General features: G+C 42.6%; 1 protein-coding gene across 1 annotated transcript in view; it reads left to right on the forward strand.

Annotated features, from left to right (window-relative positions):
- The first annotated feature begins 6,587 nt into the window (after positions 1-6,587).
- MAP1LC3C (microtubule associated protein 1 light chain 3 gamma) overlaps positions 6,588-21,817 on the forward strand; it is a 198,036-nt gene continuing 182,806 nt past the window's right edge. Inside the window, exons 1-3 of the mRNA XM_075338211.1 lie at positions 6,588-6,642; positions 6,731-6,786; positions 6,940-7,046. Coding sequence (XP_075194326.1) covers positions 6,588-6,642; positions 6,731-6,786; positions 6,940-7,046 — 218 coding nt within the window. The remainder of the gene's footprint in view (positions 6,643-6,730; positions 6,787-6,939; positions 7,047-21,817) is intronic.

Consider the following 21,817-nt stretch of genomic DNA (forward strand, 5'->3'; position numbering starts at 1 on the left):
CATATGTGGTGGAAAGTAATTGTTTAGGCGCATGATGGGGCTCAGAAGAGAAGGAACGCCATTTGACAGCAAAATTGGTTGGAATCATTAGTGGACGCCATGTCACGTTTGGAGACCCCCTATGGTGCCTAAACAGTGGAGCTCCCCCACAAATTACCCCATTTTGGAACTAGACCCCCTCAAGGAATTTATCTAGATATTTGGTGAGCCCCTTGTACCCCCAGGGGCTCCACAGAAGTTGATAACGTTGAACCGTGAAAATTATTATTTTTTTTTTAACCACAAATTTTTTGCATCAATCACGTAGTTTTTTTTTTACAACGGTATCAGGAAAAACTGCGCCATAAAACGCATTGTGCAACTTTTCCTGAGTACGTAGATACCTCATATGTGGTGGAAAGTAATTGTTTGGGCGCATGGCAGGGCTCAGAAGAGAAGGAACGCCATTTGACTTTTCAAACGCACAGACGCGGTTCACTGATCGGCCGCTGCAGGACGCACGGACGGATGCGATACAAAAAGCGTCAGGGATACGGAAAAAAAGTCACGCCAAAAATTGACCATGGATGCAGATCCGTTATGTGCATCCCTGATCAGCACTTGGCGGGACGCACGGACGGATGCGATACAAAAAGCGTCGCAGATACGGAAAAAAGTCACGCCAAAAATTGAGCAGGGATGCCGATCCGTTATGTGCATCCCTGATCAGCGCTCGGCGGGACGCACGGACGGATGCGATACAAAAAGTGTCAGGGATATGGAAAAAAAAATCACGCCAAAAATTGAGCAGGGATGCAGATACGTTATCTGCATTCCTGATCAGCGCTCGGCGGGATGCACGGACGGATGAGGTGTAAAAATGGACAGGGGATACAGAAAAAAAAAAAATTGACATGTCAATTGTTTTTGCCATTTTAGTGTTGCACTGCAAAGCTGAGTTTTTGACCAAAGTTCTGCCACAAAAAGGCTGCAGTTTGAACTGCATAGTGCGGTTTAGAAAACCAAATTCCCATAGACTTTGCTTGAAAAGCAGAACACATCCATTTTTGCATTAAACGCTGCAGTTGAAAAAGCAGGTAAAAAGCAAAGTGCGTTCTTACCCTAAGGCCTCTGCCACACTCACGTTAAAAAAACGTACGTGTTATGTAGTCTGTTTTTTGTGTCCGTGTTCCGTATTTTGTGTCCGTTTTTCCCTTCCGTGTAGTGTCCGTATGCATATCGTGTGTCATACGTGTGTACGTGTGTGCGTTTTCCTGTGCGTGACATACGTCAGTGTATGTTCCGTGAGCAGACCGTATTTTGTGCGTGTTTAACATGTTTTACACATTGAGATAATGGTGATTACTTGGAATTAAATGACACATAGGTGTATGTGATTAGGACACAAATATAAGTTACCTATAAACTGTTTCCTGCTTGTATTCTGCCTTGGAGCACCTATGTGTTGTGACAATTTTTTTGCAATGCCATTATCCACGGAGGCCTTAGTTTTTTTATGTTGGATAATATCACATGTTGCAATATGATAATTTTAGAAGAAACAGATTGTGGGTGCATCCACTAATCATGATGCGACCTATCCATGGTCATTTCCATACGTTATTTTTGGAGTTACGGCATTACCCTGATAAGTTTTTTTCATACTGCCGTTTGACTGTGGAGAGTTTTGATTACCTACTAAATATTTTACGACCTCATTTGCAACACCAGGACACTTGGATGCGGCTTTCCATTTCCCCAGAGGAGAGATTCATGGTGACTCTGAGGTATATTTTTTTTTTTTTTTTAAAATGTTTTATGTTTAACATTTTAATGTGTAATTGATATTTCTTGATGTAATCTCTCTTCATACTAAATTCTTTTTTATTTGTTTTGTTTGCCTTTCTTAAAACAACATATTGATACTTTAAAATCATTGTTTTGTTTTTTTTTCTTAGATTCTTGGCGACTGGTCAATCTTTTAGTGCGTTACATTTTGATTTTTTGTTGGGGAGATCAACCATTGCCGTTATAGTACGTCACATATGCGACATGATATGGCAACATTTAAAAGAACAAATGATGCCAAACAGCCAAGCCTGGTTGAAAATATCTAAGGGCTTCAAGGACTCTGAGGACTTTCCTAACTGCATAGGAGCATTGGATGACAAGCATTTCAGAGTTAAAAAACCACCAAACTCTGGTTCCCGTTATTTCAATTTTCATAAGTTTTTTTCTGTTGTTATTTTGGCATTGGTTGACACTGAATACCGTTTTATTTATGCTGACATTGGGGCCTATGGTAGTGCCTCAGATGCCCGTATTTTCCGTTCTTCAAGATTAGCCCAACGGCAGCAAGAAAATTCATTATTGATCCCACCCCCAGTTGCCCTACCTGGTACATCTGGACCGTTGGCACCATATGTCATGATAGCAGATGCAGGATTTGCATTATCCAAACATGTTATGCGACCATATCCAAGGAGATCAATTGATGACAGGAAACAGTACTTTAATAATCGCCTAACAAAAGCAAGACGTTATGTGGAGTGTGCATTTGGTATATTATCTAACAAATGGCGCATTTATCAGACAACTATTCAGTTGCAGCCAAACTCTGTCAAATCTGTCATCAAGGCTACCATAGTGCTTCACAATTTCTGTCGGATACATGAAGGAGGACCTAATGTTGATGATGAATTTCAGATAAACCATGATGTTAATCCAACAGGTGAACCTATGTCTGATAATTCTGTGACATCGGGTTTACAAATTAGAAATTTATTTACTGATTACTTTAATTGTTTTGATGCTAATAATAATAATGTTTGTTAATTTTTTCAAGCCAATTTTGGATTGACAATGTAGTCATTTTCACCTATACGAAAATGTTTACTTTGTTTAAAAATTCAAAGAGCTTAAAGATTACTTGTATTAAAGTAAAAAACCGTTAATCCACAACTTACATTTCTGTTAACAACATGGAGTTCTGAATGTTGTATGTATGTGTTTGTAATTTTCTGTGATAGTATCATGACATTAAATTTTTTTTTGTTTTTAACATTACAAAATTACTAATGTTAAGCATCTATGCAAAGAATGCAATATTATATATACATGAAAAAAAGAAACTGAATATTTTGTTTGAAATCATAGTTTTTTAATAATAATATGCCTATTATTCAAAAAAGTAATGATGTTAATTATTTATTTAGAAATAAAAACGGTTTATTGCTAGTCTTAAAGAATCTTTAACCAAATAATAATATTGTTTCTTTCTAATAAAATTATTCATATACTTTACATAAAATATTAAACTTGCAAACATTTTTGCATTGATTACTATGTCGAAAAATTAGAGAACTTAAATAAGTATGTTGATCTCATGTTGGACATTTAAATAGACATAATCATTTTAAACTTTGGTTTTAGAATATAAGAAATCATCTAACAATCACATATACATGTCACTCAACATATATGTCAACCGGCACAAAAGATAATCACACATGCTTTTTTTTTGGGTCAAGACTCTGACTTTCAAACATTTTGTAAAACACAATGTTTGTTTGTTTTTTGGCATTTATCTTTTTTTTTGGATAAATGTAAAAAAAAAAAAAAGTCTACCAGATCTTCTAGGGAAGTAACCTGAGTGTTGCTGAGTATGTTGTTTTGGGTTGCCTCAGAAATTGTATTTTCAGGAATGGAAGCAGTTGTTTGCTGCACAACATTCCTATTACTAACTACAGTAGTCTGTTGCATGCTTGTTTGGACCAACACATTGCCTGTTGTTGAGTACACCTGTGTGTCTACATGGGTAAGTGGGTATTGTGTGTATGTGTGTGTGTATGTTGTTGACCTTGAGGATAGTTGACTGATGTTTGTAAGTGTGGTGTGGGAAACATAGTTGAGATTGGATAATGAGGCATCATGAATGATTGTGGGTATGTTGAACCAGGAAACAAGTTAGGTAAAGGACCTATATTTGTGGGTTGTGTAAAGTAAGTAGTACTTGGAGTTGGTTGTAAATTCATATAGTTTATGGGTTGCTGTGAAGTTGAACTTTGTACAGTGCTTAAGGCGCCAGTATTGGTTGAAACATACCCTTGTCTAATTGGTGTTGGGAATACCGTACTTGAAGCAATAGAAGGTTGAGCAGATTGTTGTAATACTGGATTAGTGACAAGTACTGTTGGCATTGTTGTTTGTGTAGAATTGTTATTTTGATTGTCTGTTGTGTTTGTGACTGCATGTTGTTGCATAATGGTACGCCAATTTTCTATGGCTTCATAAACTCTCACCGGTTCCTGTTCTGCCTGACTAGCTGAAAGGAGTGTCAGCATAGCAGCACGTACACGTTCCTGCCTATCTGATGCAATTTTGGTTAAGCTAGTAGATAAAGACCGAAAAAAACGCTCGGCATCTGTTTCTGGAATTAAAGTGTTCATTATGTGAATTATGCGGGTGTCAATAATTTCCGGTAAGGATCTAATTTCCTCAGGTCTGCGGATTCTTCTTGCACGGAGAGGTTGTGGTGCAAATCGTGGAAGTATGTTTGTTTGTGTTGATTGGGTTGCTGGTGTGGTGGTTTGTTGTGTTGATGACCCTTGGGTGTTGTTTTGTGCACTCTCTGTTCCACCCTCATTTAACTCAGTTGCTGCCACTTCATCATGTTGAATCTCTTGATTTTCACTGTCTTCTCTGCCAGGTTCTTGTTCTGATGCAGAGGTGGCTGTAGCAGAGGGACCTGCTGTTGGTTGTTCATCAGAATCGTCTAGATTATCCTCCGTTCTATATTTTTATGGTTCAAAATAGATAAAAGATTATAATAATTAAAATCATATTTTAAAAATTAAATTCTTCAAAAAATGAAAATAAAATTTTGAAAAAAATAAAACAAAAAAAAGTAAAAACATAAAAAAAAAAAATACAAAATTTTAAAAAAAACTTACTGTGTTACTTCTAGGATGGGTGCTGGGAAGCTTATTTGTTCATAGTAAACATATCTGCGTTTGCGGCCTAGGCTGGATGAGGATGGTATAGGGTTGTACTCCCTTCGGTACTGATCACGTACCGAACGCCAACGCCTTTTTACCAAGTCAACTGTTGATTAAAAATAATTATGTAATTTTCAACATTTAGCATAATTTTGCACACATTAATGATAATAATGTTTTGAAAATTTAAAAAAAAACAATTTTAAAAAAATGTGTACTAATACATTATAGGAAAATACATTATTAAAGATATTATTCACTAAAAAGCATTTACAACCATTCACACATACAAAAAGACTATTTCTCTACAATGATATTGCAAGTAATTGTGATATATATTTTAAAAAGGTTGATTTTTTTTAAAAAACCATTCATTTTGCCAAAATATTTAAAAATATTATTTTACAATATATAACATAAAATTTCAATGTTTAAAAAAAAAATAAAAATCTACTTCAAGCAGAATTTAACAAACATGCTTGTAAATTTGGATAAAAAAATGATACTAATAAAACATGGAATTTTAATTCACATGACAGTTTTATCGGTTAATTCATTAACTGCATGAAAAATTCTAAATAATATTACAAATAAAATTAACCTTTTAATTTGTGTAACTTTGCAAATTTATGCAAAACTTAAAAAAAATTATCATTTTGAAAACTAAATAGATTATTAAATATAAAAAAATTTCACAAAGTTATTTTTCAAAAATATTTAGACTAAAATAACATAACATTCACACTTTGAAAAATAATAAAATATATAAAAATGACAAAAAAAATAAAATAATTACAACACTTACCATATTTAGCACGCTTTGAAGGCGAACATCTATCCCATGCATTATTGGGGTACACTTCCTCAGCAACTTGAAGCCAATGGCGGTCAACTGTCAGTCTGTCATGGTAACCATCAACACGTGTATCCCATAATGGTGGGTGAGTCTCAACAGCTGCTATCAGTTTCTCCGTGTCCACCCGTGGAGCCATTATTATATTTGGAAGCAGAAATTGTGGTCAAAACCGTTCTTTAAGTACACAGAACAACAACTGCTTGCTTGCTAGCTCCTTCTGCAAATGCAAAGTAAGTTTTGAGCAAAAAAAAAAATATGTTAGCTACGCCACCTGCAAGTATTTAAAATTGTAACAACCTTGATTTTTCAAACACGGACACGGACCGCACGGATAGCATACGGAGGCCATCCGTATGACGTACGTGCAAACACGGACCCATAGGATTTAATGGATCCGTGAGGACGTTATGCCGGAGGAAAACGGACATGTCAGCGCTTTTTCGGCACGGTCATACGTAGGCACGGAACGGACACACGCTCCGTGCCAAAACACTGACGTGAGGCTATTAACATTAAAAGGACTGTGTCAACATAAGCACGTGTCTCCGGTACGTGTAAAAATGACAAACACGTACCGGAGGCACGGATGTGTGTTGCAGGCCTAAAGCTGCAATCACCTGAACTGAATCACACTTTTTTTTTTTGTCAATTTGATAGCAAGCTGAATCAAGGGTTTTTATAATTGGAAATCACGAGGGAAAGCAGAAGCAGAGTATTCCTGACATTTATACCCTCACTTGTTATTTCTGAAGAAAATGAACGCTTCAAAAGTTCCAAAATGGAAACCATTTAAACAAAGGAAGAGTTTAGGTAAAATTTTAAACATTTATTTAGTAGACAATACTCAGAAGAAGAAATAATTATTTAACTTTTTTTTTTTTTTTTAACACTTTCACAGCAACAAGAAAGGCAGAAGTAATTGGTATAAAGGCCAAGTTTCCTACTAAAGTCCCGGTAATATGTTGTCTGATGTTCTATAGAGAAATATTTTTGGGTAAAACTTTGTGCAAAGAATTTCTAGAACTATCTTGGTCAACTGGTGACATAAGGGATTTTTTAATAACTTTGTCAACAACACATTTTAATGATTATTCCTTTTTATTTTAGGTGATTGTAGAGCGATATCAAAAAGAAAAATATCTACCTCTTCTTGATAAAACTAAATTTCTTGTTCCTCAGGATCTTCCCATGTCCAAGTTCCTAAATATTCTCAGGTATGCTTATTTGGTTAAATTCTAAATTGTAATTTAAAATTTATTGCCTATATGTTTATTGCATTAAGTCATTAAAACCAGTTCAGGTCGAGGGCCCTGTATGCAAACTCTGACACCAATTCCCAAATGTGTTTTTGATTTTCTGATGTTGGTGTAAAGTTTAAACATGGCTCACTTGCCATAAGTTTAATGCAAGTTGCTTTCAACTGTGTCTCTTGCATCTGATATCTACAAAATGGGCTTTTTTTTTTTTTTTTTTTTTTTTTTTTCCTGGCATCACTGATGTCCCACAGACCACATAATGATGTGATCCATGAAACACATACCAGAAAAACATGTACATTTAAAATAAAGTTTTTTTTTTAAACTCGCCTGTCTTCAGCTACTGCTGTCTCTGCTTCCAGCCAGGCTATTTATGCTCATATACTGTATATGCACTGCACAGCCGACCTGGAAGTAGCTGCAGAGGGAAGACAGCATCGCTGGAGACTTATGCACGACAGACAGCAGGAGCGTGGACTGGTGAGTATAAGTCCCTGATCTCTGTGTTTTATCACGGATAGCACAGAGGTCACACGTGTGCCAAACTCAGAGGGACATATGCACCTTATCACGTCAATGAAAAAACGTGTTTTTCACTGACACGTGAAAGAGGCCTAAAATAGAAGTGTGCCAGCAAGCTGCACAGATGATTTTGGTTGAGTGGCACGGGTAGTACTGGCTCAAAAGTATTTTCATATTTTGCTGTGCTTCTTGCCGCATGCTGATAACTCTCCAGCAAAACGCATTTACAATTTAACAATTTTCCTCAGCCAGGACAGATGGACATAACATTCATGACTGTGAAACTTAGAAAGCCACTTGGGGTTGTTTCTATTTCTTCTGCATAGTCATTTATTTTCATTTGTACTCTCTTCTATAGCACCATTAATTCCACAGACCAAATCACCTAGCATAACCACAAATGAGGTACCCTGTATTTTAAGATGCCAAAAAGCCATATGTTTTTCAAGTCTATTTTATGGCTGTTTCTATTGATTTTTGCACATTATTTAGAGGGTTGATTAGAGAAGCACCTAGCAAAACACTGTGGGAGAAGTATATTAAAAGCCTTGTCAGAATTGCAGTAGTAAAACTAAAGCACTTTAACTTGTTTCATTTAAGCAAAAATTATATTTTTTTTTTCCCCTAAGTGTCCTGTAGCCAAACAAACTTTTAATATAGTGTATGCCTAAATTTGTGCAATTACAGCAGAAATCTAAATTTGGCTTTCAAACCCACAGATGTTATATCTCTAGCCATGTTTCATGTTTTTCTGGATGAAAAATTCAAATCTAAAAACTTTTAAAAGACAAGCGTGGCTGTTTATGGTTTTGGGTTGTGTGTGTTTTTTTTTTTTTTTTGTTTTTTTTTTTTTCCCCAGCATGGCTTTTTGATGCACTTTCATATATGTTCCATATCATTATGGTGAGGTGTTTCACCATAAGTCATAAAATATGTGTATTGACATGATTTGAGCAAATGAGGCTTTTTAACTTGTAGTAAAAACTGAGGGGGAAAAAAAACAAAACACTCATGAGAGTTGTGACTAGTGATGGACGAACTTTGTTGCAGTGATGTCAGTTGAGGTTACCCAGGGACACAGCTGACCAGCCTCATCTGTGCACTCGGGTGAAGGCTCTGACAGCTCTCAGCTGAGTCTGTGTGATCAGATCTGTTTGTCTCTTCGCACAGATGTAGCAAAGCTGAAGATGCTCTCCCTCCTTTGGACTACGGCATAGTTTTTTTTTGCAATAAAGACTGAGTTCTTAATGTCTTCTGTTTCATTTTGAATATTTTCTTTTCTGTCTTAGTCTGTTATTTTAACAGTAAAATATCACAGATGGCGTCTGTGATTGAATGTTGGAGTAACCTGAAACCAGCCCATACATTCTAGTATCTAGAATGTATGGGCAGATTCCAGGTTACTCCATCAGCTAATCAGATGCCCATTCTGCGTGACAGTGTCTGAGATTGGCTGTTGGGTCCCTCACACATATAGTAGTGTAAAATTAAATAATTAAAAAAAAAATGCCATAATGCTCTGCTGTGGGATGGATGGGTGTGTTTTTGTGTGTGGTTTTTTTTTTTTGTTCTCAGTGCAGATAAAGCGGACGGCTACGGGCGTCCACCCTCATCTGCCTGGCTTTACCTTTTGCTGGCAATCAAAATACAGGGAAGGCCATTAATTTTATTTTTACAAAAAAGTGGGCCATATTTTGATCCCCCAGTCAGGTAAAACCAGGCAGCTGGGGGCTGGGATTCTCTGCAGCCCGCAGCCACCCCTTGAAATGGCGCAATGTTTCTCAGCGCCACTTCCAGTCGCTTTACCCATCTTGTCCAACAGCTCTGATAGCGGTGGCCCGCTGGGTAATTAAGGGGTTAATACCAGATTTGTATTCTTAGCTGGTACTAAGCCCAAAATTCATGGTGTCATGACAAATTAGACATGACCACCGGGAATTTTTTTTTTTTTTTTACATATTTTACAACAAAAGAAAGAAAACAATCAATTATACAAGTAAAGGGAACATTACCCAAGTATGCATACAAATACGATGTGTGATAAACATACTAGAAGTCAAATGAAGGATGAGTAGAATTCCATCGCACAATAGGCCCAGAAAAGAGAGAGATCAGGGCTAAGCCTAAGGGAACTAGTGGGACACTCACATACCCCCTCAATCTTGTATATAACAGGAGTACCAGTTGCAATAAATACATTCTCGGCCTCAGATCTGGTAGGTGTCTCCAGAGCATCCCAGAGAGACCATGTCACTATAAACCCATCTATTGTATTATGGAGCTGACCTGTCAACCTTTTAATATTTCTAACGTCTTTTATCCGAGCATATAGATCAGAGACAGATGGCAGTGCCACCCTCTTCCAGAACAGTGAGATTAGACATTTGGCAGCTGTGAGGATATGGAGTAGAAGCTTTATTTCAGGTTTGCTTAAGGATGACTGGAGGGCATTTAGTAAGTACACCACCGGGTCTCTACTCACACTTCTACCCACCAATCTACCCATCAGGGACTCCACCTCTTCCCAGAAGCCACTGATGGCCGGACATGTCTAGAATATATGGTATAGGGATGCCCCACCAAGCCCACATCTCCAACACACCTCTGGATAGGTATGATTGAACTTATGTAGGAGCTCTGGAGTGTGGTACCATGTCATAAGGACCTTAAGTTGATTCTCCTTGTAAAGAGTGCTAATTGAGGACCGAAATGTCCTAGCCCACACCACTGACCAGAGTGCTTCTGATAAAGGTCGTCCAACCCAACCCTCCCATCTCTTCATATGTGTGCTTCACTGTATCTGAAGGGTTCCCAGTTGTCAGTATGTTATAAATGGCTGAGATTAGTCCCCTGGTCGAGGTCCGGCCAGAGCAGAGGGTCTCGAATGCCGAAGGACGACGTACCCCCGTCTGTCCCATAATGTCTGTGAAAAAAATGTGTTATCTGTTAGTAAGAGAAGTATAGGTGGAAAGGTAATTTGTATTGGTATCGTAGGTCTGAAAATGGCTTTAATTTTAGCGTGGATGGGTTGACTAAATCCCAGAAACAATACAGGCCCGCTTTTGCCCACTGCCCCGTTACTCCCGGACTCATGCCTTCCGTCAAGTGTGGTGTGAACAAGAAAGGGGTCAACAGAGAAGACTGTGACGCCAGCTGGAACTTCATTCTACACTGCCACCACAGTTCTCTTGTAAATGCCATTGGGGCCAAGAGAACTCTGGAGGGAGTTTCGCTAGGGCGACCCCAGATAGAAAGCTTGGATGGAAAGGTGCCATCCAAAGCTTCTCTATCTCCGTCCATTTGTTGAAGGCCGGCAAGGTCGTCCATGAGGCCAAGCTACGTAAATTTGAAGCGTAATAGTAGAGTGTAAGATTAGGGCATGACAAGCCCCCCTTTGTACGTGGTGCACATAGGACTGAATCTGGAATGCGATGCCTTCCCGAGTGCCAGATGAATTGCATAAGTGATGACTGGACTTTTTTCAGCACCCCCAAGGGAACCCGCATTGGGAGTGTTTCAAACAAATACAGGAATTTAGGGGTGACTGACATTTTAATTGTGGCAATTTTTGCCTAGAAACGAGATCCGTAGGGATGACCCCCCCCCCCCCCCCCTTTTTTTTTTTTTTTTGCTATTTTCAACATCACGTATCAGAGGTGGGAAATTTGCCTGATAGAATAACCCCCAGCTATAAAACATTATAACTCCCAAGTATCACAGGGAATCCGAACGCCAGGCATACTTAAAGTATTGTTTAAGGGACTGTAGTTTAGCTTCCGGGATGTTGAGAGGTAAAGCCTCTGTTTTGTCAGAATTAAGTTTATATCCCGAAAATCTAGCATATTGGGCTAAAACTGCGTGCAGGTTTGGTAGGGAGATGACGGGGTTAGTCAGGGAAAGCAAAACATCATCCGCAAATAAGGCCACCTTGAAGGACCTCTCCTGGACCTTGACCCCCATAATGTCTGGATTAAGTCGGATTTGTGCCACCAGTGGCTCAATGCTAAGAACATATAACAGAGGGGACAGTGGGCTTCCTTGCCTGGTTCCATTTCGGATAGGTAGGGATTCTGAATGTGCGTGAGGGAGGCGAATTGTTGCTGCAGTAAGAGAATACAGACCCCTTAGTGCAGAGACAAATGGCCCCGACAAGCCAAAATGGCCCAACACAGAAAACATGAAGGACCAGACCAGCCTGTCAAAGGCCTTCTCCTAGTCTAGTCCTAGAAGTGCCTCTACTCCTTCCCTGTTCACCCCCTCCACCAGATCCAAGATTCTTCGGGTGTTGTCTCCCATCTGTCGGTAGCGAACAAATCCTACCTGGTCTTTGTGGACCAGTTGCGGAAGCCAATTATTTAGGCAGTCAGCCAGCAATTTAGTGAATATTTTAAGATCAGAGTTTAGGAGGCTAATAGGGCGGTAGCTCGCACATTCCATAGGGTCCCTACCTGCTTTGGGAATGATAGTTATGTACAGTCATATGAAAAAGTTTGGGCACCCCTATTAATGTTAACCTTTTTCCTTTATAACAATTTGGGTTTTTGCAACAGCTATTTCAGTTTCATATATCTAATAACTGATGGACTGAGTAATATTTCTGGACTGAAATTGTTAGGACCAGGTGGACGGGTAGGCCCAGGAGGTGGATCCACTGGGCTGAACACCTCACCGAGGGCAAGGTGCCCGGTAGCCGGAGCACTACGGGAAGAAGGACAGTCCGTTCAGAGGAGTGGAGTGAAGAAGTCCCTGGGACCACGGAGTCTCTGAAGGTAGTCCGGGTGACGGAGCTCAGGTTCGGAGGCCGAGATGATGTCAGGCAGAATCCGGAACCAACGGAGCGAGGAGGTGGGTCACCACACGGATCCAGGGATCGGAGATGGTATGGACTGACGAGATGGCAGACAGTCACCGTTCGGGGTTTGGGAATCGTCAGGACCGGTTGGCGAGACAGGAGCGACTCTACAAGAGACGTAGGTAAGTATGGAACAAGACACAGGGAGACCTGACTCCTAGCTTAGCAAACACGAAGAACAGGCCCCGCCCACTTGGAAAGGATCCCCCTATATACCCTGTACCTGATTCTTCAATATCCTGTTGGAGGACACTGGCCCTTTTAAGAGAGGGTCAATGACCGCGCGCGTGCCCTAATGCGCATGCGCGAGGCCCTGGTGCCAGAAGCCAGAGCAGGGAGCGGTGCACAGGAGGCAGGAGTGCCAGGCTGGCTCAGCGTTGCCGACGGGCACCGGGAGCAGGGACCGGGCTGCCTGGAGACCGCAGGTGATGGGGCATGGAGGCTGTGGAGCGGGGGACCGGGAAGCATGGCACAGGAGCGACGGAGCGTGACATGAGAGCGGGGAAGCGTGGCCGGGGAGCATGGCAGAGGAGCCGGGGAGCGTGACAGAAATAAGGTTTATTGTACTAACTGAAAATGTGCAATCCGCATTTAAACAAAATTTGACCGGTGCAAAAGTATCGGCACCTCAACATAAAAGTAACAATATTTTGTAGATCCTCCTTTTGCAAAAATAACAGCCTCTAGTCGCTTCCTGTAGCTTTTAATGAGTTCCTGGATCCTGGATGCAGGTATATTTGACCATTCCTGTTTACAAAACAATTCCAGTTCAGTTATGTTTGATGGTCGCCGAGCATGGACAGCATGCTTCAAATCATACCACAGATGTTCAATGATATTCAGGTCTGGGGACTGGGATGGCCATTCCAGAAAATTGTAATTGTTCCTCTGCATGAATGCCTGAGTAGATTTGGGGCGGTGTTTTGGATCATTGTCTTGCTGAAATATCCATCCCCTGCGTAACTTCAACTTCGTCACTGATTCTTGCACATTATTGTCAAGAATCTGCTGATGCTGAGTTGAATCCATGCGACCCTCAACTTTAACAAGATTTCCGGTGCCGGCATTGGCCACACAGCCCCAAAGCATGATGGAACCTCCACCAAATTTTAGTGTGGGTAGCAAGTGCTTTTCTTCGAATGCCGTGTTCTTTTGCCTCCATGCATAACGCCTTTTTGTATGACCAAACAACTCAATCTTTGTTTCATCAGTCCACGGGACCTTCTTCCAAAATGTAACTGGCTTGTCCAAATGTGCTTTTGCATACCTCAGGCGACTCTGTTTGTGGCGTGCTTGCAGAAACTGCTTCTTTCGCATCACTCTCCCATACAGCTTCTCCGTGTGCAACGTGCGCTGTATTGTTGACCGATGCACATTGACACAATCTGCAGCAAGATGATGCTGCAGGTCTTTGGAGGTGGTCTGTGGATTGTCCTTGACTGTTCTCACCATTCTTCTTCTCTGCCTTTCTGATATTTTTCTTGGCCTGCCACTTCTGGGCTTAACAAGAACTGTACCTGTGTTCTTCCATTTCCTTACTATCTTCCTCACAGTGGAAACTGACAGTTTATATCTCTGAGACAACTTTTTGTATCCTTCCCCTGAACAACTATGTTGAATAATCTTTGTTTTCAGATCATTTGAGAGTTGTTTTGAGGAGCCCATGATGCCACTCTTCATAGGAGATTCAAATAGAACAACTTGCAAGTGGCCACCTTTAAGTACCTTCTTTCATGATTGGATACACCTGCCTATGAAGTTCAAAGCTCAATGATGTTACAAAACCAATTTAGTGCTTTAGTAAGTCAGTAAAAAGTAGTTAGGATTGTTCAAATCAAGAAATTGATAAGGGTGCCAATACTTTTGCACCGGTCAAATTTTGTTTAAATCTGGATTGCACATTTTCTGTTAGTACAATAAACCTCATTTCAATCCAGAAATATTACTCAGTCCATCAGTTATTAGATATATGAAACTGAAATAGCTGTTGCAAAAACCCAAATTGTTACATTTTTTTTCAACATTAATAGGGGTGCCCAAACTTTTTCATATGACTGTAAGAGTGTACGAATGTATTTGGGATGTCTTCTCCTTCCATAAAAAGATTGAAAAGATGAGTCAGATGAGAAGACAGCTCTCCTACAAAGGTCTTTATAATATAGGTAAGGAAACCCGTCGGGGCCCGGGGCTTTATGGCTTGGAAGGTCTTTAATGATCTGATGGATCTCATCTGGCAGTATTTTACGATTGAGATCCTCCTGAGACAGTTTAGGAAGATGACAGTTAGTCAAAAAATCATTCAATATTTTTGTTCGATCTGGATGGGACATTGGTAATGGCGGAGGGATAGAGTACAAAGATGTGTAGTATACATGAAAAAGTTGGGCTATTTTTGTTGGGTCATAATGAGAGGTGCCTAAAGTATCCTTTTATAGCGCAAGGGGCAGATGTTATCGTTTGGTCTCTAAGCTTTCTAGCTAGCATCGTATGTGGTTTATTGCCGTATTCATAGTATTTCTGGTGGGAGTAGCGCATGAATTTCTCTATTTTTCCATGCGAAATCGCTTTGTTTGGTTCTCAGGTCTATCACCTCTTTCAGGCGAGTCTTAGTGGGGTGGGCACGGAGATGTTCCTCTGATGAACGGAGATCCGTTTCATATTGGCGGTAAAGTTGCTATGAGTCCTTTTTAAGCTTAGAAGAGAGGGCTATGCACCCCCCCCCAATAACTGCCTTGTAGGCCTCCCATATCATCGGGAAGGATGGAGGGGACAGAGTTCTCCATAAAGTAGTTCTGTATAACCTTACGGAGAGATTCTCGAGAGGAGATATTGTTAAGTAAGGATTCGTTCAGTCTCCAGTGGGTTCTTTTTAAGGGGGCAGTTGTTAAGTTAAGATATCTTAACAGGGTGGCATGGTCCGACCAAGTGATACTGCCAATTTCTGCCTGTTGAAGTGTTCTAAGTGTGAGAACGTTACCAAAGAAAGTAGATTCGACTGTGAATTATGGTTGTGTGGAAAAAAAAAGGTGTATTGTCTTGCAGTCGGATTGTCAATTCTCCAAAGGTCAAAAAGTTGGTGTTTGCGGATAACAGATGCGGTGATCTATGTGGGCCTGCAGGGTGTGAAGGTGCAAGCATTCCATCAGCCCTGTCAGAAAACACCATATTAAAGTTACCCCCCCCTTCCCTATAATGTGAATGGCCCAACGATCTGATGGGAGGCGTGACAAAACCGAGGAGACAAATCTAATCTGATTAGAGTTTGGAGCATAAAGGTTACACAAGATTAGTTGTATCCTGTTCAGAATGTCCTGGACAATCAGGAAGCGACCTGAGGGATCCGCTTCCCACTTACTCACTTGGAATGGGCAGGTGCGAGAAATCAATATGGCCATCCCTGCTTTTTTTTTTTTTTTTGTGTTTGTGGCTGAAAAGGATTGAGGATAACAATGGCGGGCAAAGTTGAAAGAACTTTTGTCTGTGAAATGTGTCTCTTGTAGAAACACCACTTCTGCCATTGATTTTTGCATCTCCTGGAGAACCAGCCTCCTCTTTACATCAGAGTTCAGCCCCTTAACATTATGGCTCATCAACTTAGCCATCCCAGGATCTCAACATACGCTAATGTGAAGATGTGAAGGCTAGTACTTGACACTTCCTCTTGGTGTGTGTGGTAAATGTACTCCATGGGCCCTTCTGTGACAAAGCATATATACCTTGGTGAATTGCATACCTGTGGATATAACCAGGACATAAAAGAACAAACCAAAACATAACTATGTCCAACTATATAAAATAGAAATTTTTCAGTTATAAGATAAGTGTATGATAGTCCACACCAACCGTCCACTATCTCAGTACCAGAGTCGACTTGTATTTACTCAGAGTAGAAAATATCACACTAAATATAACCTGCACTGTAAACCAAAGTGCGAATAAACTAATATGACTCTGCCAGTGGGTGAATGGCGAAACTCCACAAACTAGACATATATGGGCCTCAGCCCACCCCACGGGATTCCTTAAGGAGGAGAAAATCCCAGAAATATAGAAAGCTATGTAGTTAAGCCAATTAAGAACAAATGAGTTCAATGTAAGTTCACGAGAAGACACGTTCAGGTGGGTCCCTCTTCCCTCGCACTCCTGGATTGCCGTTTACGTGATGTAGTGGCCGTCTGCCACATCTGAGGAAGCTGCGGCATCTGCTGGGGCAAAGTCCAATCTGGTAGGTCTGGAACAGAAAGGTCGAAAAGCCCGCCAAAAAGGCTTCAGATCTGCAGGGGCTCGAAGGCTAGCCGCCGTCTCTCCCCGCCGTGCGGAAAGGCTGAATGGGAACCCCCATCTGTAGAGGATATTGTTGGCCCTCAGGGACGACAGTAGTGGGTGGAGAGCCTTCCTCTGCTGCAGCATTATCCATGAGAGATCTTGGAATAGCTGGATCTTGGTGCCTCGGTACAGCACTTGTTTTGGCGGTCGTGCTTTAAACACTATTTCTTTAAGTTGAAAGTCAATGATGTGACAAATAATGTCTCTTGGATTCCCTTTCAGATTTTTTAGGGCGTAGGGCCCTATGCGCTCTATCCATAGGAATTGGGTTGTCAGGAGGCCGCTGCAGAAGTGAGTTGAATATGGTCTGCAGAATTGCCATAACATCCTTTTTCGCTTGGGCCTCTGGTACCATTATATTATGGCGCCTGCCTCTGTTGTCCAGATCTTCAATATGGCATTGTAACTCTCTTATGACGTCGGCTTGAGAGGAGGTTTGGGATTGGAGGTGACGAATGGTTGTTCTAGCTTCATTATGGTCATTCTCCAGCTGGTTTATTCTTTTAGAGATAGAAACAACGTCTTGTCGGACCACCGCTATTTAGGATCTGCAGGTGTCTTTAACTTCAGAAATGAGTGCTTGAAAATCTTTCTTGATAGGGAGCTGCCGAACAAAATCCCACCATTCTGCTAGAGGGCACACAGGCTATGCGAGCGAGAGTCTGGCCGTCACACTTTCTAGAGCCTTTTTCCTGGTGGTTTCCATGTCAGGTGGGACAAATGGTGACCCAGTGGCCCCCCCTCTGCTGATCTACAGGACTTAGACCCTGCAACCCGAAGTCTCTAGGTTGTTTGTGGGCTCTTTTGGGGCCTGGGAGTGAGAGTCTCATTTTGTATTATTAGTGGTTCCAGCGGGGAAGACAAGGGATCACCTTGATCTGTTATTGTATTGTCCCATAGGGGCTGGGGGACTAAAGCAGACTGAATAGCCTCATTTCTGGCCTCCAGAGCCAGTGTGGCGCCCCTGAGGCTTCCGTCGCCACAGAGACATTGCACCTCAGCCAGAGGTGTGATGTCCCATCCTGGGTAAGGACAGAGGTAAACGCCGGTTCACAGGCAAATTCACACTACACCCATTGTTAGGCATATTTTGGGACCGGGGATAGTGGCAGCTACCCCCATGCTGCATGCTGGGGGGCCGTAAGTTCCATCTCTTCTCCCATAGGGTGGGGCCTAGCAACAGGGAAAGTGGGAGGAGCCAACAGAGCAGATACAGGAAGTTCAAAGTCAGTCAGCAAGGAGTAGTTGGAGTCAGTCTGAGTGAGGAGTTGGAAGGAGAGAGAGAGGTTGATACCTCAAAAACGTGACAGTGTGTGAAGCTTCCTGGTGGAGATCCTGGGGCCCAGCTAGGCCCAGGTGACACCACAGAATGAAAAGAGCGGATTCCAGGGTCACTGAAAGGCTTTCAAGCTCATGGCCTGTTCCACTAGGACATCGGGTGGAGGGATCAGGCTGCATACAGGGACGGTCCCTAGAAACCAAGGAAAAAGAGACATTTCCAAAGTAAACACCGAAGGCCCAGGGTGGTTGCAAGCTCCCAGGGCCACATCCCACCGTAGCTCCCCTGGGAAGAGGGCAAGATTCCATCCAGGCAAGCCTTCTTGTCCAGAATCTATGGTGGAGGCTGAGACCGGTTTATCCAGAGAGGTCAAGGCTTTGAAGACAGCCGAGGGAAGAGACACAACAACAGGGTGCACCGGCATTTACTTCCAGAACTACCCGGGATCGGCGGAGGTCCCTGACAGGAGATTCCAGCACACCAGTGGGCGACCAGTTCGCTGCAGCCATGAACCAGTGAGTAAAACCTTGAAACTGCACCCCTGGTGTTGCCTCTTTTATGTTGCCCTGCACTGCACCATCCACAGAATCACCATAGACTTTAATAAGCACCAACGGTTGCCCTGGGGTACCGCTCCACCTGTGGGGAGCAGAACCATCCCAGCTGCTAATCCATCAGCCCCGGAGGTCCCATTCGGCAGCGGCAGCTCCATAGCCACAATCCACAGGTGGCGTCACGAATATTCCACAAACTTTAATATCACCACCACCATCACTGCCATATTAGTTGACCCTGCCAGGGTCACAGAGTCGGGCCCTGCCACCACTGACTACCCCCGGACTAGTCCGGCCCAGCACTGGGTGTCCCAAAGCCCTGGGTTGGGCGAGTCACCTCCCTTAGGGCTTCCCTCCTGCTTTCCACCTGGTCATTCGCTTTTTCATACCTACAACTCCCCAGATCCGTGCCCCCGTCATACCACTTTGTATCTCCATCTCCATGTTATCTACAGGAGCAGCCGGGCTCCAGCCACCGCCATGCTCCAGCAACTCTATGGGGGGGGAGGGGCGGCATCATTACCACAGTCTCCTCCTGACTGCCGGAGCCTGCATCGAGGGAGAATATGAACCTTCCCACCTGGCCTGGTGGTCCGGGGACGTACAATTTCACCTGGCTCGCTGCAGTCCTGCTCCTGCTGAGGTTCTGGTGAGTCACCACGTGTCTCCACCGCTGCCGCCGCCATCTTGCCCACGAGGGAGGCTCCCGGCCCGCCGACATCCACGGGTCCCTGTTCCTCACCTCTCTCTCCGTCTGCGACGCGGGCGGGCAATCCCTGCTTGGTCTCCTCCATACACACCGCTGCTGCAGTCGTCTGGGATGAAGATGGTGTGTCGCTCCAGCCGTCCGTGCATCCTCCTGCTCTCGCTCCCCCAGCGGCTCCTTCATTAGGTATGAGTCCAGGGTAAGCGATGCTGGGGTCCCACGGTCCTTGGCATTCTTTGAGGGTTTTTTCTTCCCCATTTTAGATCTTCCAAGCTTATGTGAACGGGCTATATTAATCGCGGGTGGAGGAGCTCAGTCCTCAGGCATCTGCTCCATGAAGTTCCGGACACGTTCCCCTGACCACCGTGAATTTCTAATAAAAAGTAAAAAGAAAAAATACAACACATAACTTTTTTTTTTTTTCTTTCTATTAGAACGAAGACAAAAAAAAATATTTGGATATTCCATCTATATTGTAAAAAAAGATCCTTAGTCCAACGTAGTCCACAGGGAGAGCATTGTCAGCTCTGATTCATTGCTCTGTACAGACAAATGTCTATACAGAGCGAGAAGCAGGCTGACTGTGAAAGTCAAAGTTAAATCCACGGCTAAGCCATGGACTCGGGTAAACCATGATGTCACCACGAAGAAGAGAGTGATGAGCAGTGTAGTGAATACCCCCAGAAGTTAATGATCAGACCCAGAAGCAGAATCGGCCAGAAGACCGCAGCTGAGTGGGTCTGCAGGACGCGTTGTGGGAGCGGTAAGTATAATGACAATAATTTTTTTTTTTTGTTTGTTTTTTCTTCTTATTTTACAGCCGCCCCATCCCATAACTATAAGTTTGGGATTCGAATGCAAGTTTGCGTTATCTCAGAACCTGAACGCGAACTTCACAGCTTGAGCGAGACTCCCGATCCCGAACATCAGGGGGTTTGTCCATCCCTAGTCATGACCTGTGCACTATAAGAACGTTTTCTCATTCAAATAACAGGGTAGCTTGTTGTTATCAGATAAGAGGTGTTGTTTGCTGTGTATAGTTTAGCTTGCTCTAAAAATCACATAATGAGACTCCATGTGAACATACCCTTAAGTGTCTGCAAAAATATTAGGCACATTCATTCCAGTCATCTAATTGGGGCTTGCAGGGCTCTTGGTGCATTCTGCCAAAGCAACCGTTTTATGATAAATGGAATTGCTTTTTAGCGGTAGATTGCAATTAAAAGAATGAAATGGGAACAATTTATTACAAATTATTTTTTTTTTTTTTTGTCTGTAAGCGGTGTTCACATATTGGATAAATTCTTTGTTTTCTGCAGCTGTATGCACCAAATTATGCATTAACAATCTTCTTTGATTATTGCATTCTTGCTGCATTTCTTAAGCTTTTTAATTATTCTATGTGAATCTGCTTTTTTATAGTACAGAAAAGCCTTGATTCTGCGCTTAAAAAGTAACTGCAGCTTTCTCAATGAGTGGGTTATATATAATATATACATTTTTTTTTTTTTTTATTTTTTGTAATTTTTTTCAAAGAAAAAAAATCTTGTATTCTCCCCCTAGTATACAGGACATAGAGATGCTGCTCTGTCCAGTTGATCTGTGTCCTGTGTAAACTGTTGTGGAGTCAGTGCCGCCCCTGCAGCAGACGAAGTGCTCAGATCCGGGGTTGCTGTGGCTCGAGGGTCTCCGAAGGCGGGGGCTTGCGGCCACTCAAATGTAAAGTGAATATTTACAGGGTATGAATGTTTGTGACGCCACCTGCGGGTTGTGGTAAAGGGGAGTACCGCCGCTGCCGAAGGAAGTACCGCGGCAGATGGTGTGGGGGCAGCCAGGTGTCAGTCCCTCCGCAGGTAGGGAAGGCCCCAGATAGTATGGGATGTTGGTGTATGGGTGCCTTGGCGAGCAGGGTGCAGGGGCCAGGTTCCTCACTGTGGTCGTGGTGGTGCTGGATGTAGTAGAATAAGCAGACACAAATGGGGAATCCAAGGTCTCTATGCACCGTAGTCTCTACGGGGAAGCCCGTCCAGGTCCCACTCCCACCAGTGTCACCTGGTATGTCCGGGGCCCTTCCTCCATGCACAATTAGATTTTTCTGGTGTGGCCCCTTGTCTTCAAGCTTTTGGGGCCCCGCTACCCGTGTGTATGATAGCTCTACTCTTGGTGGCTGGAACTAGGGATTTTAGTGGGTTGTGTGTTTTGGAGAACCCTATCCCCCGCATTGTGCTGACACCTCCAATATCTGAGCTCTTGGGTAAAGTTCATAGAGAGACTATCCTCCACAGGCTAATTATCAGGTTGTGTGAAGCTACTCCCCGATCTATGGTCTGGAACCATGGGGGGTAGGCCCTGCACCCTGGGGTACAGGATGCAGTTCCCTTTAGCACCCTGATGTAGTAAAGGGTGCTACATGAAGTTGCAATGCAGGTTCCTCAATACATAATCCTCTCTCTGATGCCAGTAGAACCTGTGGCTCAACTATGAGGGCTA

Source organism: Anomaloglossus baeobatrachus, chromosome 3 (genome assembly GCF_048569485.1).
Source record: "Anomaloglossus baeobatrachus isolate aAnoBae1 chromosome 3, aAnoBae1.hap1, whole genome shotgun sequence".
Classification (NCBI taxonomy): domain Eukaryota; kingdom Metazoa; phylum Chordata; class Amphibia; order Anura; family Aromobatidae; genus Anomaloglossus; species Anomaloglossus baeobatrachus.